The sequence below is a fragment of the Myzus persicae genome, unplaced genomic scaffold, assembly GCF_001856785.1.
Source record: "Myzus persicae strain clone G006 unplaced genomic scaffold, MPER_G0061.0, whole genome shotgun sequence".
Lineage (NCBI taxonomy): Eukaryota > Metazoa > Arthropoda > Insecta > Hemiptera > Aphididae > Myzus > Myzus persicae.
Window position 1 is genome coordinate 608,672 of NW_019104278.1, and position 26,800 is coordinate 635,471.

The 26,800-nt window shown below is 29.6% G+C and overlaps 2 protein-coding genes across 5 annotated transcripts; both read right to left on the bottom strand.

Annotated features, from left to right (window-relative positions):
* Positions 1 to 697: 697 nt before the first annotated feature.
* On the bottom strand, positions 698 to 17,792 carry LOC111040795 (catenin delta-2). Of its 4 annotated transcripts, none has more exons than XM_022324807.1 (18): positions 17,067 to 17,792; positions 14,594 to 14,645; positions 13,705 to 13,770; positions 7,785 to 7,941; positions 7,548 to 7,695; positions 6,768 to 7,034; positions 6,550 to 6,669; positions 5,879 to 5,932; positions 5,590 to 5,809; positions 5,374 to 5,527; positions 5,173 to 5,312; positions 4,865 to 5,103; positions 4,663 to 4,799; positions 4,352 to 4,604; positions 4,146 to 4,284; positions 3,605 to 3,971; positions 2,169 to 2,261; positions 698 to 995 (listed from the first exon to the last, which is right to left on the bottom strand). In XM_022324807.1, exons 2-18 carry the CDS (start codon positions 14,620 to 14,622, stop codon positions 822 to 824), a joined length of 2,757 nt encoding a protein of 918 aa, XP_022180499.1. In that variant the 5' UTR covers positions 14,623 to 14,645; positions 17,067 to 17,792; the 3' UTR covers positions 698 to 821. The 4 variants fall into 4 exon arrangements, with proteins under 4 accessions (XP_022180499.1, XP_022180500.1, XP_022180501.1 ...); XM_022324808.1 differs by having other exon boundaries at positions 4,663 to 4,796; positions 17,067 to 17,791; XM_022324809.1 differs by lacking the exon at positions 13,705 to 13,770 and having other exon boundaries at positions 17,067 to 17,789.
* A 5,893-nt stretch (positions 17,793 to 23,685) lies between these two features.
* On the bottom strand, positions 23,686 to 25,194 carry LOC111040832 (AP-2 complex subunit mu). Its single transcript, XM_022324885.1, has one exon. The coding sequence runs from the start codon at positions 25,058 to 25,060 to the stop codon at positions 23,750 to 23,752; it is 1,311 nt and encodes a 436-aa protein (XP_022180577.1). The 5' UTR covers positions 25,061 to 25,194; the 3' UTR covers positions 23,686 to 23,749.
* Positions 25,195 to 26,800: the final 1,606 nt, after the last annotated feature.

Consider the following 26,800-nt stretch of genomic DNA (forward strand, 5'->3'; position numbering starts at 1 on the left):
TAATTCTTTAACTCAATCTACAAATATGTGGATATCAATTTAAGTTAGACACTATTTTTTTCTTACATAATATATTTATCAAGACTGCCAAAAGACTGGGGTAAATTATTACCGAATACTTAGTAGATATAAAATATCCCAAAAAAAGGTAAATATATAATATGTTATATGTATATATATTTGGTTACTTCATGTAACTATATTGCCTTACTTTTTAAACAAATGATAAATACAAACAATCATTGCACATAATGGTTTCAAATTGACTTACTTTAAGCAAAGTTAACATTTCTTTTATTACATATATATTCCAATATTAACACAGAGTATTTCTAACACAAAATTCTCCAAATCTAAACCTTTTTTTGTCAGTATTTATTTTCATTAGCTGAACAACAAAAGTGAACCAAAGTTATTATTTGTATAACATAAATACAAATCAGTATGTAAGAAAAGATATGTGAGCCCCACTTAATAATATTCAAGTATAAACTGATATAATACTAAGTCTAAAATTATCATTATTATATTATTGGCACATAAACATTATCTCCAAATATTGTGTGCATTTAGTTGTACATAAAATAATAAATTATAAATGTGTTATGTGTGTGTGTAATGGATAAATATGAATGTTATAATTTACATTTTATAAATTATTAAAAACTAACACGTCCTTATTAACTAATTATAATATAAAAATGGTTTTGTGTCACAAATGCGGAAATAATAATAATATCACCTCGTCATAATAACAAATACTTACATTGTATATTTAAAGATACAAAAAAAAATTGCGAATAAAGTCAGCCAAATGGTTTTTATACCCACGAATCACCACCTTGGGCGGTAGAGACATCAACAGATGATACTTTTGGTTGCGCTTGTTCATTATAATTCCACATTTCACCCATTGAACACGATGGGTCATATTGTTTATTCTTCTTTTTTTCTCGGTTAACTTGAGCATAAAGTGGTTCACCTGGTCTTAATGGCTAAAAAAAAATATATAAAATTGAACAAAAATCCTTGTGATATTGAGAATTTTATGAGAATTTTAGGCAACTACCAATTAGTATTTATATTTATAGTATTTTGCATAGTTTAAAACTACATTTCTACACTTAAGACCTAAATTGAGCAAACGTCTAATAAAGAATTCAAAATAGTAAATCATATTTTTTTTTGGACACCCTAAAACATTTTAAATAAAAAATATTAATGAATAAACAATTAATTTCTACATTTAATTAATACTCATTTTCAGTTTTTTTTTTAACTAAACAAAATATTTATAGGTAAGCAAATAAGCTAACATGGAAAACAAAATATGATTGACAATATTTCAAACTTTAATAATTATAAAAACTAATAGCATTTTATATTACAAATATCTACTTGAATGAAGTATATTTCTTGAAAATGTAGTGTCTTAATAAAATATACCAAATTCAATAAGAGTTTGAATATAACTTGAACACAATCAATGTTAACTAGTTAAGGAGTTGATGTTAATGTTAAGGAGTCCTTATCACTTGAGCCCCCATGTTAACACGTTGAAAATCAAATCAATGCACCTAGTTAAATACTTAAATCTTCAATATTAAAACTTCTTTAATTAATAATTTATTTACTATCATAAATTTAAATAATAAATAAATTAAATCTAGAATGAATAATTAAAATAAAAATGTAAGTATAAAATATATTCACTGAACTATCCATTTTACTATTATGAGGTTTATAATTGACAATTATGAATGATTTAACTACAAATAGAACTACCAAAAATAATTGATAGTTGATTCTTTCACGTTATGCATAATTTTAAAATTCAATAACTATACCTGAATATGACTAAAGTTAACAATATTGTATTGTATTATAGAGATAAATTGAAATGATATTACTTATAAATTATTAAACACAATTAGATTTTTATTAGATAAACTTAATTAAAAATATAGGTGTATTTCTTAATCATTGTTCTATCACTTCTATTAATTGATACTATCAAAATATGCATAGGTTACATAATATGAGCAGAAATTAGGTGCGTCAAATAAATTAATAATCTAACTAAATAAACTACTTGTTGTGTAACTTTGAATATTACATATAAAATGTGAAAACAATACTGATGAATTACCAACACACAATCTACTCACATGTCCAGGAGGATATATTAATACTCCACCAGCTGGAGGGGTATGATTAGACACTTCGGGATATGGCATATCAGCTAATGGAATATCTTCATTCTGAAAATATCAAGTACATAAATAAAATAAAGAACTAACCGAAATAATAAGACTTTTTAATTCAAATATTATGAAATCTGTTTATTTAATAATATAACTAAATGTACACACTACTATAATATATTTTAAATGAGAAAATAATTATTATTAATTATATAAATTATATATTTAAAGGTGAATATTGTAAATGTTTTATGAAATGAGAATTTTAATATATTTTTTTCTCATAAAATTAACTTCAATGCCCAAATAAATAAAATGATGGAAGCATGCTATCATTGCATTTGATGTCTCTGTCTAACACACACCAAATTTACATTATGCATATTGTCTAGTACTTTTATTAATACAATTAACCCATTACCAAACATAAAGCTTTATTCAACATTTTAATTTTTAAGTTAATAATAATTTTTTTTTTTAAATAATTTATTTTATCTACTATATCTCATTTTTAAGTTTTGAAAAAAACTGACAAGAGAGCATAGAAAATGTCATCTTTTAGTTTATATATTAAGAATAACAATGCTGTATTTAAAATTAGAATATAAAAATTAGCATGTTATGTAAAAGAAAACAAATAACAAATGCATGGGTAGTGTCTTTTGAAGTAAAACCTAATAAGTAGTTGAAACAATGGTAATGGAATAAAACTGCATAACATTATTAAAAGTATAAAAATTAACATGAAATTTGTTTTTTATTATTATTAGATTTTGAAAAAACAATTGGTCTCGATAATTAATAAATTTATAAAATTAAAATAAATAATACTTATTTGAATTACAGCAAAATAACATATTTTTACAATTAGTTGTCATACATTTTTAGTTACTAACATTAACATCATAGCATAGAAGTTGTGAAATGAGATTTACAATATTCACTGGATAATATGATTTATTTATAATATTCAATTTATTATTAATTATCATTTAAAGTTACATGAAAATATATAAAGGTAAATTTAATAAATTTAATACACACCAGTTATCTGAAATCATTGTAACATAGGTGTATGAATAAGATCATCATCAAAAACCATTGTATACTAAGTTTAATTTTTAATGTAAAATTATTTACGATTAAAATCAAAAAAAAAAAACTATCGATAAAATCACCTTCTACTAGCGATTTTGACACATACAATACTTTAATATTCAAAGAGTAAAATTTAAAATATACTTAAAAAACAAAGTATTCTTATTTATAAAAATATTAGATTCATCCACAATGTGTTACAGAAGTGACAAGGTTGCATAGATTGCTAATCCTCACCAGTCTTGTAACTAACAATTTGGGTGACTCTGTATATTCACAATATTTGTCATCTTTTAACTTACAGCCTGATAAGTAGAATTTGTGTTAGAGTTTGATAGTGAATGATTCATTTGCGACACATTTGGATTTTGTCTTTGTATCGTTCGATCTTCATACCGAGTCCCACCTTGACTTGCCATAGGGCGATTAAGTGTACTGTTTGCATTATTTGGCGAATTCACTCCACCCGCTGCATTTCTGGCTGCAATAGTTTTTGTAACAAAGTCTTGTTCTCTCCAACCGTGCTTTTTGTATGCATCTCTCAACTCTTGATGCTGCCACATAGCAAACAAAACTTGGCTGGCAAATTTCAAAACTCTAGATGTATATTTCTGACGCTGTCTAATTATGTTCATTAATCTTTCCACTCCACTTGAATCCAGTAGTGACCTATACAAATATATATTATTATAAATATATAAAATTTTAAAATAAATGCAGTATATTTTATACATGATTCATAACACAAATATATTAATATTTATTAATACCATACAAAACCTTATAAATGTGATTATAGAACACAGGTCATAATATTAAATTCGTCTACACTACTGTAAATACCTAGCAAATTCAGCATTTTTCTTGATGACTTCGTTCAGTGTAGCCAACACTGCTGCTATAGTATCATCAGAAGTTCCTTGATCGTGTTGAGCATTCCCTGACGGTAACTTTTGCACTAAGTCCCTCATTGCATATTTGCCTTAATATAGAATTTTAAAATATTTACTTAAACAATTTAATAATATTTTAAAACAATTATAACAAACCAATAAGTTCTTTATTTCTTTGATCAATAGCCAAATTCCTTAACGCGGTGGCAACAGCACATACTACACGATCAACTTCCATTCGTAAGAGCTCCACAAGAATAGGGAGACCTTTTTCTTTCCGAACAGCAGCTCTAATCTCAATACTAGGTTGCCAATAACAAGCAGCTAAATTTTGAATTGCACCTGCAGCAGCTTCAAGCGTTTCTGGATTTGAACAACTCTGTAGCAGCGCTAGGTATGATTGAACAACCTAAAAAAATTGTTTAGAAGGATTAGATTTTAAACAAAGTAACAATGCAAATTAATACTTCTGGTTGCCACAAAAGTTCCATTCCTTTAGCTGGTTCTGATCTAGGAATTATACGACTACTAGGGTTTTCCTTGGGTGAAACCACTTGGATATCTTTTTTCTTTTTACTAGCTCCAAAACAGCCTAAGTTTTCTGCTGAAACAGAAACAGGAATATAAATATAATGTATTAAATATTTAATGAATATTCTTTTAACTAACCTTTTGGCTGAGGACCAACTCTACTTTGAGTTGGTAAAGGGTGTTTATCATAATTTGGATCTTCAACTTCTTGACACCTATATGACAAGTTTCGTAGTATGCAGACACAATTTTCAACACTCTTATTTCCAATATTTGACTTTTCAATAGCAGTTGAAATTACATAAAGAAGTGAATCAATCAAATGTTCACATTCACGTAACTTTTTTCGTGCATATTCACCAGCTGAACTTATATTCCTAAATTACAAAAATTGATATTAAATAAGATTTTAAATATTGCCATCAAACATTTAGAATCATTTATACCTCAATACTCCAGAAGTATTTCTAAATACAGTAGACCAACAAATATCACTGCAAGCAGTAGGACTCCATCCTGAATGAGGTAGTAAAATATGATTCACAATAGTAGAAAGACCATCATCAATAATTGATTTTTTCAAATCCTTTTATAATAAACAAATATGAAATAAGTTTGAAACCATAACTAGTTTTTATAGTAAATACTTCGCATGATGATAAGTTCCATAAAACCCCAGTAACAAGTTCTTTAACTTCTGCATCAGCTGATTTATGCAGTAAATTGATTAATAATGGTATTCCACCAGCATCTTTAATGGCTCGTTTGTTTTCATCATTTTGTCTTCCATATGATAAATTTCTAGAAAAAAAAATAATTTTACTGAATTTCTATACAAATAAAAAATATGATTAAATATATACCTAAGGGCACCACATGCATTTCTGTAAACATCTGGACAATCATGATTTAAGAGCTTTGCTAAAGCCTGTATTCCGCCTAATGTTCTAGTTTTTTGTTTATTTGGATCATCCATATAACATAAATGTTGTAAATAAGCAGCAGCATTTGCTTTAATTAAATTATTTGGGTTAGCCAAAAATGTTATAACTTCGGGCAAATTAGGATCCCTCCATCTAAGACCTAAAAAAAAAATTAGTTCAAAAAATTATAAAAACCTGTTATTATAGAACCACTTAAACCAAAAAGTACCTTGTGCCATTTGATCTCCACATTCATCCATATTCCATGATCCACTCATTTGATCTAAATAAATAAAATTTAAAGTATTATTTTTGTTTAAAACATACATAATATTTTTTTTTATTATTATTATTTTTTATATTACATTACGGGACGAAATCTTTAAATATATGAATATAATATAATAAGTAATAGTAATTAGCTTTGTGGAAACAAGGCTCAAATTTAGAGGGGGAATGAAGGGTTGGTATTGGCAATACGCATAAGACGGATAATCGGTGAGTTAAAATAGTAGTTTGAGGAAGAGAATGGTATATGGAATGGAACAAATGAACGGGTACGACGGGAGGGGACTTTAAAGGAAATACGAGATAGTGATTCTGGATTGTCAATTTTAGAGGAGAGTAGATTAGATAGAAATGATATGTTTGCCGAGTGATGGCGATTAGTGAGACTTTCTAAGGAAAAAAGGCATTGAATTGGCGAGTAATCGTAAGGTGGACAGAATATGTTTAATTTATAAGCAGCGTGACGGAGGAATTTTCTTTGAACCCTTTCAATCATGCTACAAGCAGAAATGGTGGATGGGTCCCAGAGGATAGATCTATACTCAAGGATGGGACGGACTAAGGAACAGAAAAGTATTATGAAAGTGTATAAAATAAGAAACTGGTACTAACCATAACAATCACCAGGTGATGGTGTAATTCGGTGATAATGGTCATGATTTGGATGCAATTGAGTTGCATCAAGTTCTTCATAACCAGAAGGTGGATATGGTAATCCTTTTCTCATGTATTCTAAAAAAAAATGATTTCAAAAGATTAAGCCACATGTTACATTAATTTGTTCTAAATATTAATATTTTAAAAATATGCATACATAAAAATGTAATTACCTTGAGCCATGAGCTGTTGTGGTGGAGGAGATTCACTGCACGCACTAGGACTTGGTGGTGTGGGTATCGTTTCATTATATTCATGCCCCAGTTGGTTAGGGGATGATCCTGTGTCGTATACATGGTATGCATTTCCATCTATTTTAGCACCTTGCTGGCCAGGTATATTGTTGGAACTATAATACGAAAGTCCAGGATGTACGCCAACATAATGGTCATAATCCTGACAACCTGGATTGTAATTCTGGTAGTCATTATTATAATGTCCTAAACAAAATAAAACGTACATACAAATAAATATTTATTAATTTTATTAATGTACAGAACTGGATAAGCATTTAAATTTAAGATTTTTAATAAGTAACAAATCTATTGATTTAACAATGATGTATTTTTTGTTATGTATGTTTAGAAGAAATCAAAAAAATTCCAAATCTATAAACTCATAAATGGAACAAATATATTACTATGTAATGGATTAGTGATCATTTTCTAAAATTAACAATAAAAATAAAACCTTTTCAAGATTTAACTTTTTTTATTTTAAGATTTTATGTATAACAATATTTTCATGGTAATTAATTAAAAAATATTGCTATGGTTTATTTTTATAATAATTTAAGGTATGACTGAGCTCTAAAAAATATCAAAAATAATTTTCGTTTTTTTCCTTAACAGACTTACAAAACTTAAGTAAACTGAAACTGCTCAGAATAACTTTTATTAGTCAAATAATATTAGTTCACTTTACATAATTAAAAAAATAAAATATGCACAAACCAGATTCTGACATATGAGCGGGATTATTTGGTTGAGTTGATGAAGTTGATGAAGATGACACTCCTAATGTGTATGGGATGTAATCTAATGAATGACCATTAGGAATCATATGATGAACTTCTCGAACAACCTTTGTCACAGTTGTGACCTAAAATAAAATTAATATTTTTAAATTTAGCATTTAAATTCATTTAAAATACAAGTTTTATTCAATCAAAAATATAAAATAATAATTACTTGTTGTGTTGTTTGATGTTTCTTTGTTTGGGATACTAATACAGGTTTTTCACTACATTGAGCAGATGAATTAGATGAATGATTTTCTTGAAGGCCGTTGTTTGAATATGCAATATCATTTGGGTAAGAATTATTTTGAGAGAGGTCTGACTGAGCTCTAAAAAAATAATTGGAAAATGTTAGGTATCTATGAAAATATATTTACCTATTAAAATTTACTAATAATGTAATCAAATTCATAGCTGTGAGTTCTATGCAATTAAATGGTTTTTATTTTTTAAGAATGTAAGACGTCCACTGTTTCCCACCCTGTTGTACAACACAAAAGTTGATTTTGTACATTTTGTAAATTATGGTTAGTAGATTTATTTTACGCAATTGCAGCTAATGGTTATTTTATATTTATTTTTTTTGTAAGGCAAAATATTTTTAGATTGATGTTTTCAATAGCACTTATTAGTTTTCAATGAATACAATTATTAAAAAGTGTACCGAATTTAATAGTTATTATTTAACACATATCAAACCTTTAAATAATTAAGTTTAAAAAATAATAATAGCCAACAATTAAATCTTGACACATTGGTTTAAACAAAATATATTTTTATTATAATTTATCACTATTTTCTAATTTCAATCTTAAAAATAGTGTACTAGACTGAGGGCTTTATAAAATACATTCTGGTCATATTTAATGTAAAAGTAAATGCATGTCAGTTACATGAAAGTTTTTAAATGTGTTCAACACATAGATATGATCATTATAAAAAATTTACTTAAGAAATTGTACCAACTAAAAGTCAACTAATATTATAAGAAAAACAACATAAACTAAAAATAATAAACATGAGATTTAACTCGAACTACAATTTAATTATATGAAATAAGAAAAAAAAATTGGAAAAAAATCACACAGCTTCACCAAGCAAGAAACCAAGCAGATAAGAAAATTACATTTTTTTTCTTAAGTTTTAAGAGCTAAAATACAAAATGTATGACCTGCTGGATCAAACTGATTAAAATCTTGAATTAAACTATCTGTTCACCTATACATTTAAAAAAAATTCTGCATTGCATACAAATGTATTACCTAGTTATAAAAATCAATTGCAAATAAGAGTACTTAATAGTTAATACCAAATTCCAGCTACGAGTAAATAATAATACTCAATTATTACTGAATCCACTATATTATTTCCTAAATGGTTTATTTTATAATATATTATACTCATAAAAATAGTTTTTGATGTAGATATAATATTATAACTAATTAACTGTACAGCCTTTATTCACAAAATAAGATGCATTTGTATTTAAGAAATGTAAAAAAATGTAAAAATAGTATTTAAATTTATGAAAGGACATCCCCATGTGTTGTCTCTGATTTGCAAAATACAACATAGTAAATTTTGATTTAGTTGAATTACAATTTTCTTAGCTATATAATATTAATTAAATATATATAAATAATATAATATTACATAATATTAAATTTATATATATATTAAATATATTAATTTTTATTGAATTAACCTAATATCAAATTTAAAGATCAGAACATTAGATGTGCATGTACATTGGTTTTTTACTAAATTTTTAAGTATTTTACATACCCATAACACTCTTTAAGATATACAAAAAAAACATTCAGACACAGATAATACTCAAAATTGATTTTAAGTAAATTTTATCTAATATTAAAGCTAACAGTACAATTTGTTACATTTTTAAAACTATTATTCAATGCAGTACACTTGTTTTAATTTGGTACATAGCTGAAAGTTTGATTCTATTAATAATATTGTGATTATTTGGTGAAATTTAAGCCATTCTATAATAATAACAGAAATACGAAAATTAAATTCAATAGGCACATGCAAAATTACCCGCTATTTTACAAGAGGATTTATAGCAAATTTAATCACACAGATTAAGGAAAAAGGTCATCTTATATAAGAGAAAAAATATTGGTCAAAATAAATGTGAAGAAAGCTACATTTTGAGATAGGTATGTGGGGCTGATAATTTGGAGAAAAAAAATTATAAAAAAATATTTGATAGAAATGACCAAGGTCCATAAAAAAAATTTCATATGTTAGTTTAAAAAAATATATAGAGATGTAGAGAATATAAACAATAAATAAAATTAGTTTAAAATATTTAAAATTGTATTTAATTTCACAATTAGATATTTTTAAATGTATTATATAAAAATTAAATTAATTAATTGCTGTACATCTATGTAAATGAAAGTTAAAATTCCTATTTCTTTACATTTTCACCAATAATAATACAATATTTTAAAATATCTATGAATACAACAAAACATTACATTTAATGATGGCCATGAAGTACAGTGCAAAAGTGAGTGCTAGACGAGAGAGCACCACCCAACTCACAAAGAAGACATCGTAATATAAAGTGTATTATAATATTATGATAAAATTATTGATTAGTATTTACTATTAAGTTATTAATAAAAGGTTAATATTATACATCGCATAAATATATAAAGATAGTTCAATGCATTCCATAAGGTAACCCATTCATAATATTCAATAATAAAGAAATTTTATCACCAAGGCGTTGTTAATAAAAATATAGCAACTTATACACTAGAGCAAGAACGAATGTCGGGGAGATAGAGAAGTTGACGTTACAATTGCATATATATTATGTATCAATAAATTGGTAAAAAACTAATAGTTAATAAACAATGTAATAAATTAATAAACGCCTAATTGTCAGAAAATTAAGAATGGCAAATATGCTAACAACTTAATTATTTTAGTTTAGTTATTATAAATTCTTGTAAATTTCAATATTTAGTTGTATTTACGATACTAAGGAAGATGTGTTATAAGTTATAAGTTATAACTATTGCCAGCTGAGCGTTTTTATGGAACCACCGCGAGGTTAATCAAGATAGGCAATATCTCAAGTATGTGTATGCGTGCATTGCTAGCGTGTACGTAGTAAACGATCATTAGTGAGTGACTCACCCGTATGTACCACTCCCACACATGAAAACGATAAGGATACTGGAAATAATTAGAACTCCTCATTATGTTTACTCGATAACGACGACATTAATTCAACTTTTATTCATTGTTCTATTTTTAATTAGTGTAATCCGCAATAGAATATTCATGAATTTTTACGTTTCTTAAATAATATGTAGTTAATTGTGATATTGAAATAAGTAAAAAGTTTATAGTCGTTTAAAATAAGAGATGTGAGAAGTTCTAATATATTTTCATAAAACCTAACTACGCCCATAAATAAATCGGTGCGTTTAAGCGAAAATAGATAATATATTTAAAAACAGCCGGTTTTCAATCTAAAGTTTCATTAAGAATGCATAACACCATAGGTCGGATATAACAATTAGTACGTGACACGTATCATAAATTTTGTTCAAGTCCATTCAAGAAATATAACTATTAAGACTTGAAATTGACAAATAGTACTTAGTTCAAATTGTAACACGACTAAAAAAATATTTTTCTTTCAATAAACGAAATAAATTGATCATAAATCTAAATATGGCTATTTTTCGTGAGTATTTTGATATTTTTTAATTTAAAGAGCATTTTCACAATTTTTACGGCATTCACCGCATATTCCAACTACTATGTACACACTTAAATCTTTTCAACAAAACATACTGTCTGATAAATATTTTCCAACAAATAATAAGTATGCCAGTTTCATATCATACATCAATGATTCATACGGCCGAGTTGCAATAGTGTTAGTGCTAACTCCTAATAAAGCGGTATTAATAATTATGGACAAATAAATCGACCTTATCGAACGATTTAGTACGATGAAGTATTAATCAACTTGTATTATTGTCGTGGTCAAACATACTTTTTCTATCGCATAAAAATGTTTAATGTTATGGAACACTTAAATGAAGAAGAAATGTACGATTTTTTAATTCTTCAATTAAAATGAATCACAAATATACATTTTTGAGTACATATAACCTTTCAAGAGGATTTAATTCCGGCTGTGTTTACTACCAAAATATGTGGGATGTAATCCTATACAGGGGTCGAGAACCTTTTAGTAAGAAAGAGCCATTTTTTGGAAAAATTACAAAACCATGATGTCCAGGGAGCCGCACAGGTTTGTACAACCTTTTTTTTAGTTTTAGTTATTAGTATAGACAATATATTACAGAATATTAGAATAAGGATAGTATTATTATTTCATTGAAAAATTGATAGGCACTAAAAACATAATACGTCTTAAATTTAGAAAATATAGAAAAACTTTATTTCATTAATTCATTATTATTATTATTGTTTATACAAATATAATATTAATAAAATTAAATACAATAACACACAAAAAAACGTATCTACTTAATATTAGTAGGAATTTTTAAAGAGCCGCAGGTTGCATATTAAAGAGCCGCAGGTTCCCGACCCCTGTCCTATATTATGATATATGTACTCAACTATCGAGATAAACAGACTTCTGAAAACATTTTTGAATATAAACTGATAAAACCGTTGAATATTAAAAATTTCGAAAAAATAATAATAATTTTAAAACCAAGAAATTAATTTAAAACTGTAAAAACGCAGTTTTTAAGTAAACTTCATGACGAATTTAAATTCGGTTTCATAATTTTTTTCAGTTAATTAGATAAGTCAGTAGAATTTGGAAAAATATTGACTTTAAGAAAAGAAAACCAAAATATATAATACGAGAATAGCATGCGACGGCAAATTATTGGCATGTGCGTGCACGTGTGAGAGTGCCCCGGTATTTCTTTGAAACTATATTGTTACTCACACTAATAATCAGTTACAACGGCACTACTCACACATTAGCAAAATACGTAGACACTTGAAAAATTGCCTATACCAAACTCCTTAAAAAGATGGGCATCGAAATATAATCAGTAATCGGCACATGTCTAGAATGCTTAACAAATTGTTTAGTGTATAGAGTCAGTAACATCAATAGTGAAGACTGAAGAGCATAACATCTGTGGTAGTATATTAAAAAAAAATTAATAAATACAAATTGAGTAATACTATCAATAATAATAATTATATATTATACCATAGATTACTACTACTTACTAGTATTTATATTTTATTATCAATGGTAATATTGTACATACTATTTGGAATTAACAACATTAGTATTATCCAAATCGAATATTAGGTACATTTAAATTCAATAAATATAAAAATTGTTATATTCAGAAACAATTTAATTGTTGATTACAACCAATCATATTTAAAATTAAATTTATTCGAAAAAATTGTTTTAATTTATTTCAATCTGTTTAGTTTTAATTTTTGTTTGCATTAATCTGTATGCTCTTTGAATATTCATCTTCAAGTTAAATTAATGACCATCTACCTAACATTTACTAACGACCAACAAAATACTTCATTAGAAACAAATACCTGTATTTTTTGTATACCTACTTATAGCAAATATTTGTCATTAGCATAATGCCCTTTAAACCGATTGAAAAATAAATACATTTTTTTCATGGTTTATGGTTATTCTTTAATACTTTGATTTAAAAAAAGCAAGCTAGCGCATAAAAATAACAGTCTCAAAGGCAAGTATTAGTAAATGTATAAATACAATAGGATATTATTAAATAGGTGTCTCTTTAAATATCATGCACATACTAATTTTTATAATTCATACAACTTTAAACAATATATAATTATTAACAATAATGAATACTGAATTTATTATCTACCATGAATAAGGCAATAAAAACTAAAATAATACACAGTACCTAATACCATTATTTAAGACTAAAAAAAAAAAAAACAATCACATGACATGTCTAAACAAAGCATGTAGAGAAGCCAAAAAGGTAATAATTAAAAATTGACATGAAATTATGGCAATTTTTATAAGTCAAAAAATATACCTCTGTGTAATCTCAGTGCAAGTGAAGCTTTGCTCTTGAAGCTTCTCCACCCTTCTGTTCACCAACCTGTCACCCAAGCAAATTTGAAACAAATATGTTTATTATATTTACACAAGCCAATTCAACATCATTGCATTTATCTCAGTCTGTCCAGCAAGATAACGCATAGTGATCCAACAAAAATTTGTTATATTGAGCGACACCCAGACATCGAGACAGGACCCACTATGGTGGGATGTCGCATAAAGATTTACAGAATCAATGCGTTCTCTCACTGGTCGGAGTATATAAATAGTTAATATTCTCATCAAATATTAATTATTTTATCAGATAAAACTCAATTTATTTGATAAAAGCTAATTGTTATTGTTAATAAAAAACATTGAAAAGTGTTCATAAAAATATGATTTCCTACACTTCTACATTAGCAAACACAAATAATTTATATTTTAAGTTTATATTTTAATTGTACCTACATAAACCATGAAATAGAAATTACATTATACTTGCTTAATTTCATAATGATAAATCAATTAAATCATGTATAATATAACATTAATAATATTCATATAAAATTGTTGAACAGTATAACTAGGTTACAGTAGGTAACAATCAGAGTAATTATAAATTATACATTAAATAATATATAATATGATGGTGTAGGTATGTATAATACCATGTAATAAAGCAAATATCATTTTAGAATACAGCTATTATTATGTAAGCAAATTATTTATGTTAATAATTTATAAAAATTAGTTAATAATAAGCTCTTTTTAATTATCAACATGAAATATGTTACACATTTTTAAGCATCATAGGACCTAAAATAGTCATATAAAATAAATGATGACTAAAATAAAGACCATCTCCATTAAAATTTACTTACAAACATGAGTCGACCAGCTGATTACTCATTGATAATTTGACACTTAAAACGCCTGAAATCACATTTAAAAAAAAAAATTAAGTTATTAAATATATAATAAAATAATAGATAAGAATCTTACAAACTAATGATCAAGTAATATTTTAAGTTTATACAATCAAGAAAAATTGTAATAATATTAATTCATTATAAGAGTTTTATAAAAATTATAAGCCCATACGTTTATATTGTCATATTCCACAACTACATTGTAGATATTATAGGTACTAAGTATAATATTACCTACGCATAATTGTATACATACTTAGATAGGCAGGTACTAGATACAATTGATTTAGGTACCTACTTTTAAACATTTAATTTTCAATATATTTTAGTATTTTACTTATGTAGGTGTTATACTAAACAATTGATGACCATATTAAACTGATGAACTAATTTTTTAAATGACTCAGCACTCCTTACTTATTGGTCCACATAGCACATTCTTTACCATAATTTCTGAGATACAATGTTCTATGTAAGCATGAGTAACTAACAATTAATAAAAAGATTGTTTTGACCAGAAGAATTTAAAATAGCTCACAAATTCAAAGAGTACCAAAACAATCAAAAAATACCTAGGTACCTATCTAACCAAAAAAATGTTTATGAAAAAATTAAAAGAAAGATAGTAAATAAATAAATGTCAAACAAGATTTAGACTATCCATCTGCATATTCAACAAAGTATGTTTGGTTATTAAAAAACTGAATCAAAAATAAATTGATCACATTTGGGGTGATGTAGGTAATTGGCCACAAATATAAATAACAATGAATAATGCAACTAGATTTCTATTTACATAAAATTAAATAATAATGAAAATAGATAGGTACTGCTATATATGAAATTATATTAGTTGCCTATTCACCTAGGTATATAAGATAATAAAATAAGACATTTAACATTTTTACTTACCTATTTTTCTAAATATTATTTAGTTGATTTTTTTAATAAAATCATAAAAGAAAGTATATGTAGGTAAATTCGGACAAAATTCTGAAGAATAACAATGTCAAATAGCAACCACCGGCTTGATTGTAAATCAATAGAATAAATTAGATATCAATGTTTTTTGAAGTTAATAATTATAAAATTAATGTTACATATTTACATTCTAAGAGCATAGTTCCACCAATGATCATATTTTACAGATATTACAATCATGATATTTAAATATTTATGTTTATGCATAGGTACCAATCTAATTTACAGCAGTTAAAATCATGTCCAAATTATTATGTTCAACGCATGATTCAAGCATAAATAATATAGTGTTTTTTGGCCTCCAAAATTTTTTATCTACCTAGTTCTAAAGAACCGAAGTTGAGATACCTAACTTACTGTTAACCAGATTAGAAAGTATGAATACCCAAAATATCTACAACTTTAGTTGTACTGTGGCTTTCATTATTCGTATGTGTGTTGTTACAATTTATCTTTTTAGTTTATAAATAATATGGACATAAATACTTAATTAAGTAAGGCGGTAATGCATTAATGACTAATACTAATACCTACATACATGGTATTACTGGCTACTAATGCAAAATTGAATTAAAAATCATTGTTTAATTTTTAGTAAAAGGAGAAAAAAATAAACTTAAGTTTTAAAAGACAATTTTTATGACTTTTTATACATATTTTCATAAATCAAGACAGCATTAGGGCCCAACTACTCTAGGATTCAGTTGGCCTATGCCAACTCACCTATCTGGCCATATTTCCTTTGCAATAATTTCTATAGCAATATGTCTGATAGAACTTATAACAACAAATTAAAATAGGCTAGGTTATATAGTTAAAAATAGGACTAAATTTGAAATTTATAAAAATAACCATTTACTTGCCTACCTACTGTAGGAAAAATGAAACCTAGGCAGCTGATTTGAGGTAGATCAGGTTCTTAGACTTGTAGGTAATAATATAAACAAGGGACACAAATACTGATCCCCTCAAGAGACCTAGATTATAAATATGTCTTTGGAAATCGGAGAGAACCTCTTGCCACTTAGACTAAGAAAATATTAAGATCCATCACCATGTCAGTGGACTGTAAAAATGAACAGACTACAAATGTCTAGGTAGTTGATGTCATTAAGGGTATGTTGAGTGATTGGTCTAAAAATAGACACACATAGAGTATTAGAACCAGGACAAGTGACATGCGAAATGTACACAGATAAGAAAGTGCAGTCCCGGGGTGCAAGCTCTGAGCAAAGGGATTATTGTGGACAGGCCACAGCATCCACCGGACAGTGGGACAGGATGCCGAAACAATGGACAACCGAACTGATTAATAAGACGGCGTTATCATAAGCCAATGCATATACGACACCCACTGTTGGCCGTCGGCGTCGGGCTACGCCTAAAACGCGAACAGATCACAGTCGGTAAAACGAGTAGAAGATGGACACCAGCGTACACGTACCTTGTAGCAACAGTAGTGAAGTTCGACGTTTTCAACGCGAACGGATCATCGTTTTCGACGGGCGATGGACGCGCATCAGTTCGATGGTGCGGATGGGGGATGGCGACACATCGGAAGTCGACGGAGTTTCCGGGAGTGAGGCGGCGGCGGCGATGGCTGCGACGTCAGCTGAGGCGGTGTCCGCGCGAAGCTTCTTCCCCGTAACCGTTAGTTTACACTACTACGAACTCGTTGGCAGCGAAGGCGGTAACGGGGGCGACGGCGACGACGATGTCGACGGCAACAGCGAAGGCGACGGAAGAAACGACGACGACGGCGGTGGCGGCGTCGGCGACGGACGGTCGACGACGGGTCATACGCATCGCGGTCGCGCTATCGGCCGATGTGGGGGCGCCCGATAACCGGGTGACGAACGGTGCGACACGTTAGGGGTTAAGAGAGAAAAGAAGAAAAAAAAGTCATGTACAATATTACGCGTTATGCGTGTGCGTGCGTGTGCGCTTAAAAACAATATCGTATTATCATAGGAAAAGCGGTCGCCTCGGTTTATACGTCATCAGTCGACGTCGCGTACGTGTGCGCCGATGCGTGCGCGTGCGCAAGTGTTTCCGCTCGTAGTTGTATGTGTGTGAGTGTGAACGGAAAGCGGCGAGGGGAAGAGCGAGAGTGAGTGAGTGAGAGAGAGCAGCCCGGCGAGAGCGAGTAAGGAACAACAACAAAACGGGGTTATCACCGGATAGAGGTCAGAGGTGTATTACAATATTATATTGTCACCGACCAGCGTGATACTTTTTCTCACTACAACTTACGGCGCCGTAAGCAAAGTGTCGTACGAATATAAATAATATAATATAAACTATAAAGCGGCCGCGACGTATACGGCTCTCAGCGTCGTACTGATTTTATTTTTTGCTTTCAAAAATTCTGTTTTTGGCGATAACAGTCTCAGCCAACGACTGTGGACGCGCGAAACGTAAATAACAAATCGTCGGCGCGCCGCCGCAAGGTTCACGTAGACAAAGTACGCACGCGCTCACGCCCAGCAGTGGCGCATACGCACACGGTCTCTCAAAGGGGCGGTGGCGGTACGGAGTTATTTTCGCGGCGCCCAGCAAGTCATGTGTAAATAAAGCATGGGGTTGCGAGGTCGCCGCCCGCCTGTCGACCTCTTTGGCGGCACGACGCACATTAACGGTATACTACGTGATTCGTAATAAAATGTAATAATTTATTATTATCTTAACGCAATAGTGAATAGATCAACCTATATTATGTGGGACGTCGACTGTCATGCGACACGGGTCTGTGTCCCAACTTGAGGTGGATGGCTTAAGAGGAAATTGTGCACAATTATTGTGGAAGGGGCGGAGGGCTTTCTTTTCTAAATACCTCAACACTATAAAAAAATTGATACGATTTAATAACAGTTACATAATACCTTACAAACATAAATAGGTATATATTTTATACGTTTAGAACTCTGAAACAAAGCGCCAAACCATACAATTATTAATAACTAATAAGTAATCGTGGATATGTGCTGCAGAACAGGATTTAAAAACTGCCTTAATAAAATATGTGAATAACACGATTCCCTCCTTTGATTCGCGACTGACTATGAGGGCCTCATACGCCTAGCTGGTTGCGGATCGCTAATATAATAGTAGGAGAATCGCGGAAAAAAAGCCCAAAAAAATAAACACAACACGGAAAAAAGGCCTCACAAATAAAGCCTACGAAACTAAAAAATTTTAATTTAAGAATGAATACGCGTATACCATAATATATTGTGTTATAAGTTATAATTTTTAATTATAAATTGTTTTATATTGAGTTATTAATGAATGCATGATGTATTATGTATGATTATTAGTTATTCATTATTTTATACACTGAAGTAAAAAAAATACATATTTAAAAAATTAAAAATAAATTAAAATGATAATATTCACAAGAGAAAATAATATTTATAATAGGTATTTCACATACCAGATTATAAAACATAAGTCATTGTAATCGTAATCAATCCAATTGCATGTCTGCGTTTAAATAGTAAATAGTGTACCTGACACTACATAGAACAAATTATATGTGTTTAGTCATAAATTCATAATACATAAATATTTGAATATTTCATATTCAATTAGTGAAGTCAGCAGGGGCGTAATACAGAAGGTGCTAAAGCTTCAAGAAATATTTCATAGGTACCATACATTTACTAAATAGAATAATATAATATGTATATATGTACCTATATTTGTTAACTAATTGCAATATATTTTGTTGTATATAAATAGGTACTAATTCTTATAATTCTAACAGTAAAATGTTTTTCGTAATCTTAATTTATTCTAAATTTATCAGCATTATTTTCTTTATTTAAATCATTAAGAATATATTTTTCAAACTTTCAACAATACATGAACTATGAAGCCATCAAAACGATTTTGCTCCATAGACGATATAAGCCATGTTTTAATCCTCCGCATACCGGAAAAGGATCATTCTCAAGAAGCCGTGGTAAAGGGGAGTATTAATGTTACTTTTGACATTTTTCTCAAATTTGGTATTACGGATTCACTTTTTTAGTTCACCGAGTTCGAGTGTTTGATGTGTTTATTTTCATTTCCTTGTTCGTTAGGTATCATCGTTTATCCCACAAATTGTTTTTTAGTTTTACTCAATTATTTTAAAAAGTACCTAGTCAGAATTTCCTACTTTTGAACTTCTTCAAAATATTAACTATATTCAATAATTATATTCAAAATATGACAGGCACAAAACTAAATTTATAAAAAAACACATTATTAAACCTATACATTCATTGCTTCGCTCAGTACCTATGTAATGTGAAATTTTTCATAACCTACTTAAAAATGTAAATATCGTAAAGCATCATCGTAAAAACACATATAATGCTTTTTACTTTAAAGTTTATATTGCTTTTAATAGGTACCAGATACCTAGTATAGTACCTACTCGATTGACTCTAATATCAAAGATAACAAAATAATGTTAGTTCTTCAGAACGCTGAAAATTTGCAATATGGTACCCGGTGGAAGCGTTCATAAGACGGTGACAAAAGACAATAACACAACATTCGAGTGTGAATGTGTGATAAGACGTTCAAAAACAGTATTTTAAAGTAGAATCAAATCAGATATAATATTAAAAGTTCAGCAATCACAGAATCGTCCAAAGTTACTATTGGTACTTGGTAGTACAAAACGAATCCAAGTATCGGTTTTGAGTTTTTGTCTATTAGAATTTTGAGAACAATAAGACAAGTAGGTTGTTATGCAAACAGCAATAGCCAATAATATTATTATTATACCAAAAATAAAAATAACGATTGAGTGTTTCATTGTCTCACTAAAATGAAAAGATGTTCACCGCGATTATAAATTTGATTCGAATATTTTGGAATCGATTCTTTTTTCATTCGAAAATGAGTATTTGCATTTCGCGAACTTTTAATAATGACAATATCGCACATCGAGTAGTGAGTACTAGAGCGCGCCACGGTGGCGTCTACTCGCCGTCTTGAACAATCTTGAACGACGCGATAGTTATCGATGCCGATAGATAGCGTTTATTGACAATGGTGTATCGACGGCCGTCGAGCGCGAAGCGTCAGCGGAAGTTTCGGAACTCCGATCGCAGGCCATCCCCTTATACCCGCCACCAGTACAACTTTGGACGTCTTGCCGATCCGCCGGGTCACTGGCCACCGTATGTCAGCCCGTTATGGCCGCCAACGTGGCCACGGTCAGAACGCAAGACTGGTGTGAACCTTTGGAATATTGGTGCTTAAGTATCCTGGCGACCAGTGCACAATTAGCATCAGTAGTGGTTACAACTTAACCATTACATTTCATATGATGAAGTAACTCTATGATCTTTACTGATTAAACATGTTACGCCAATGAGAACTTCTCCAGAGGATCTCATTGGAATTCTGATGCTACAACTACTGATGCTCGTCATAATTCACAATGTGAATTACTATTAATCATATATTGTGATGAGTATGTGTAATTTGACTGAGAACTTGAGTCGAGTTCCCGCTGTCCCGATTCATATGTATATAAACTATCCACTACTCCAAACATTGAAATTAGAGTATCATACTAGTATACTACTTATTAAATGTTCTGATAAGAGGCGTCAACTATATATATGTTGTTTCTGTCTTACACACATATAACAAGGCAAATGTTCGTTCACTAGTTTCAAAAGTGAGCTATTCATTTTGATATTAGGGTGAATAGACCTATCATCAAACTTTTAATTAAAAACATTATCTGTATTCTCTCACTTCTTTTTATTGGTATTTTAATTTTTGGTAAATTATGAGTATGTAAAGTGTTTATATTTAAAAATGCCCATAATTCACTAAAAAATTAAAATATGATAATAATCGATTCACTGTAACATCAAAAGTAACTGCACACTATTGCAACTAGTGAACGAAAATTCATTTTAAATTAGAGTAAAATTACTTCTTATGAAATTTAAAGGCAAGAATATTACCTAAGGCATCTTGGAGGGTTTTATTTTTGTTATTTCGAAGTAAGTTTATTGTATGAAAATCGAAAAATGTAGTTCATTATTTAAAAATAGTTTATTAAAAACACTTTGAATAACTTAATAACTTTTTTTAAAAATAACTAGTCAAGTTACTCGGTATTTACAAACAACTTACAACTCAAAAAAACCTATCACACAAAGTAACTAGTTAAGTTAAAACTTAAAAGTAAATTCTACCTTTCTAATTAGTTTACCACCAGCATTGCATTTAAAAAATATTAAGACTAATTTTAAGCTGTGTATACTATGAAACTTCTTTCACCATAAACAAAACTTCAGTATCTATCAACTTCAAGTTATAAGTGTATAATCATTTTATATGATACAATATAATACATTGGTACAATGAATTTGTTAAAAATGAGTTCAAGATAAGTACAATATAGATATATGAAGGTCCACACACACACTGGAGCAGTTCGGTTAAAATTCTTTTGTCTTGGCGGTGCTGGTAAATTGTGTCCAGACTCATTTTACCACTACTGCTGCAGTGTGTAGACCTTATATCATTGAATTCAAATTTAACATATCTATTACAGTTACCTGAGTATTCAGTTATGAGTTGCACTCTAGTTCTCAACAGTCAACACCTATAGGTACAGCAGAGCAACTTCGACATTTTTTTTAAAAATTATCTTCAATTAATATGATTATTTGCAGTCTTGTATTGTTGAGTAACATTAGGCATATTACGAATTAGGTACTGTAATAAATTACTTTTGTAGTAACGTTGTAGTAAATTCATTATATTTTATTAAAATGAACACAATTGTAAGGAAACGCCCTACTTTTAAGTATTAGTTCCATCTTAGTATTAAATATATTTTATTTTTACTATTACCTATTTGATAATTAATTTATCAAATATTGAAATATGAATTCTGAAAAGTTCTAATTTTTAATGTTATGGATTTCTCCCATAAGTTAAATTAATAATTAATGGGTCCGGCCCAGAGTTCTATTAGCAAAATAGCGTACTAGACCACCGTTCGATTTTAGTTGTTTGAAAACATATAGATATATTATGTTGCAATCTAACACGTTGTATAATGCACATAGTATAATATTTATGATTAATAGTGTATTTTCAAATTAATAAAATCTTAACCTATACTCAAAAGTAATTAGTTGAATTCTATAGATATAAATTTTAATACCTCATAAGCTATATTATATTATGTTAATATGTACACCTAAGCAATACTATACTCCTATTAAACCAACCAATTTATTCCACACTGGATGAAACAAATTGCATATAAATATATTTGAAAACCTTAAAAGCGACAACAAAATATTAATTCCTGTTCATTTAAAATTGTTTGTATTTGACTGATGACAGTAATACGAATAATTTTAACTTTAAACAATGAACTGCCTAATAATACTCCGTAGTAGTAGAATATGTACATAAATAAGGAACAATACACAATTATTGATATAACTTATAAATTATAATATAAAATATCATAATAAAGCAAGAATAAAAGTATTCTTTTTCCTGAACAGAATCAATATTATTACAGTAAAGTAATGGACCAACTGTTACATGTTTAATTATTAAAATAATGAAAATTGACCTATAATACCTATGCTAGGTTGTATAAATATATTAGGTAATATAATGGTTCAATAAGATTTAATGAGTCATAGGACACTAAATTGTGTTTAAGGAAACATTAATTCACTGTTTATTTGTTGAGTGTTAAGTGATTGTTAATGCAATCCCGGCAATACACATTTAATTTAGCTTTAGTAATTTAAAAATATAATGCAGATCAAATTAAGTACAAAAAAATTATATAAAATAATAAAAATTTTATTGGCCAATATTCAACTTCATTAATTTAATTACATTGAGATGTAAATATAATTTAAAATGTACATAAAATGAACATAATGGCTAGCCTAAAAAATAAATAAATGTATTTAATCACACAATACAATATATATATATATATATATATACTAAATGGACTATAAATTAAAAATATGATACAATAATTAATATTATATTAATTAATATATAAAAAATATTGGAGTAGAATTTTGGGAAACGATTAAATTAAGTATATCTAATAGTTTGATTTGCTTAACACCTAGTTTCATACAATCCACTTCGCCCAATATAACGAACCCATTTGACAACATCATGATCAGAATAATTCAACTTTGGCTCGAATACCTTTAAATATCTGACTTTGAATCCAGAAGGAGCAAATGGTACCTCAAAATTCATTGAAATTGGAGGTCTAGTCCATTTTTTCTTAGTGTCAGTCTCCAAAAGATCGATTTCGGCTGATAGCTGTGTTTCTTTCATGCCTGCCATTCTCTTAATTTTCCACACAATTGCGTTATCTGAAGCCTTATACTTAGCTTTTCCTTTTAAGCATAACAATTGAACACCAGCCGTGTTCAAGGGAGTGGGAATCTTGACTTCAATTTTTTGTCCCAGCAAGGAGGGTTTGAAATTAGACTTCAATACAGCTTTGACTTCCATGCGAGTACGACCTACTTCTCTTACCAACGGTATAACTCTGAATGGCAATGATATATCTTTGGTGGTACGGTAACGCATCAACTCAAATTCACCATCAGGTGGAATGAAGCTTATGGAATGTTCGGTTTCAAATTTTGAAAGCTTCACGCACTGATGAAATTGACAATCATCAATGACGACAACTGGCTTGCCAGAAGCTGTCCTCGAGCCTGTGTCATCAAGAATCTTGGTGCCCTTGGACTCCATGACTATCTTATCATTGATGCCAAACTTGCATTCAGGCATGCCGCTCAGGTAAGACTTCATGAGAATGCGGCCAGCAACATGCGCTGACAACACTTGACCCTGAGGCGACATGAGCAAATTAACATACTCCAGCACATCAAGGAACAGCTCGTTACGGCGATATTTTATGCCCTCGCGTCGCCAGCCAATCTGACCAGTGACCTGGGACGTGATCTGCATCTGCTCTTCCTTGCTCTGTGATTTAACGCCCGTCTGTGTGATAAACGTCTTGAGCACGCCTGTGTCACAATTCTGCGGATAGCCAAAGTCAAGTATCTCGTCGAGCAGCTCGTAGATGAGCACAAAGTTGTTCTTAATGTTTTCCTCGTTGATCTTGCCGAAGTACGACTGCATGACCTGCGTGAAGCGTATGAGGAACTCGAATACCATGGCACCATTGACATTCTGCTTGGTGACAGCGGCCAGCCAGATGTTGGCCCGTCGGATATGGAAGAACGAAGTGCGAGCGATGTTAGTTACCGGCGAACGGACCTGCTGGCGTGCATGTATAACGTTCACGCGGAACGCATCCACGGCGTTGCGGCCGATGTCATCGCGGTACACTCGCGATATTAGCACTTCACCCTTGTGATTATACATAAACAGACCGCCGATCATGACGACGTCTGCGGCTGTCTGGTTTTCGGTCAACTGTGTTTAATTTAAATTTTATTGTGTAAATATTAAATAATTAAGCCCGACGACTGTGTTTCCGACCAGTGACGCCTTGTCGCCTTCTGTTATCAGCGGGCAATCGGAATCACAGAATTCCGTCTTGGAATCTTGGACACGTCGTGGAAAAAACGAGCGGTACGGCGCTATCATAGAAGCGACTGCAGCAAAAGCAATAAAGCATAGACACAATTCTTTGGGCGGAATCCGGTACTATTTTAGATTTAACTGTATTTAGCGATGCTTGTATTGATTTTACAATGAAGTGTCTTATGTGTTGTGCTCATAAGTATAGGCCTAAGGTTAGGTCTATAGATATTTTTTTTTCTAGTATGAAAAATGCTTTATCATCAACTTCGATGGAGGTTTCTACTTTCTGGTAGAAAATTGGATAATATTGTAGGTACTTTTGAGAAGGCAAAATTAAAAATTCTTGGTACTTATTGAAATAATCTAGAAAAAAAAAATACGAAAATTTTAAAATAATTGTTGTGGGCTGTCATATAGTATGCGGTCTACCGGCAAATGCGTTCTACCGGCCGCTGTAAGATGCGGTCTACCTACGGTTTTACCCGCAATCTTTTTCTATCTTTTAGATATACTTTATCTTAATTGCATTATACACAGATAACAATACTTCAACATTTTGTAAAAGTATTGGCCCAATAGCTCAGTTGCTCAGTATGTCATTTATTGCGCGACACCACATTTTAACACCATATTTTATACACCCAATATGTTGGCAAAAGACTTTTATTCAATAATTAGTAGTGACGAATCAACCACAAACTTTTTAATCAGCAAAAATCTTGTGGCAAATAATGAAAATACCGAATGTTTAAAGTGTGGAAGTGGAATGAATTTATACCTACGTAAGGAGAGAGGTAAGGAAAGGAGAGTTTTACGTTGTAAGAGAAAGGGATGTCAAACAACACAAAGCTTAAGGTGAGAAAATTAACCACAGCGAAAATTTTGTTGATCCACTAACACAAGCGCACACTCAGAGGATCGAAAGTTTATGGAGACCATTACGCTTAAAAGTAGTTAAAAATATGTGTGGTACAAGTCCTGATCTCCTTCCAAGGTAAAAATATTATAAGTTATGTTTAATAAATTTAATGTAATAGTATACATATTATTGCAGGTATCTCATGGAAACATGGTGGCGAGGAATAAATAAATCAGATTTATTTAATGCATTTTTAAGAGATATGGCGGAAGTTTTTGTATAACGTATTATATTATATTTATTTATATTCATTGACAACAAATTTTTTGACTAACAAATTTTTAATTATTAATTTTTTACTAGACATTACTACTACAATAAATTATACTATAATATTATGGTATTTTAAATTTATTTATTCACGGTATACCGCATACTATATTCGTAAATCACCGGTAGACCGCATACTATACTCGTAAATTCACCGGTAGACCGCATACTATATGACAGCCATTGTTGTGTAACCTCTGTTTATAAATCGCTATTATAGGTATAAATTATTTGGTTAGTCAAAACGCTGAAACATTTAATACTATGTTCCCCATTTGTCATTACTAGAGTAAGGATGTAACATTTTTTTGTTGATTCTACACAATGCTATCTTAGCTAAAAATTTGTTTCATGCTCTCTTGATAATATTCTAATTTTATTTTATATTTTTTGTAGTTTTTGTATAA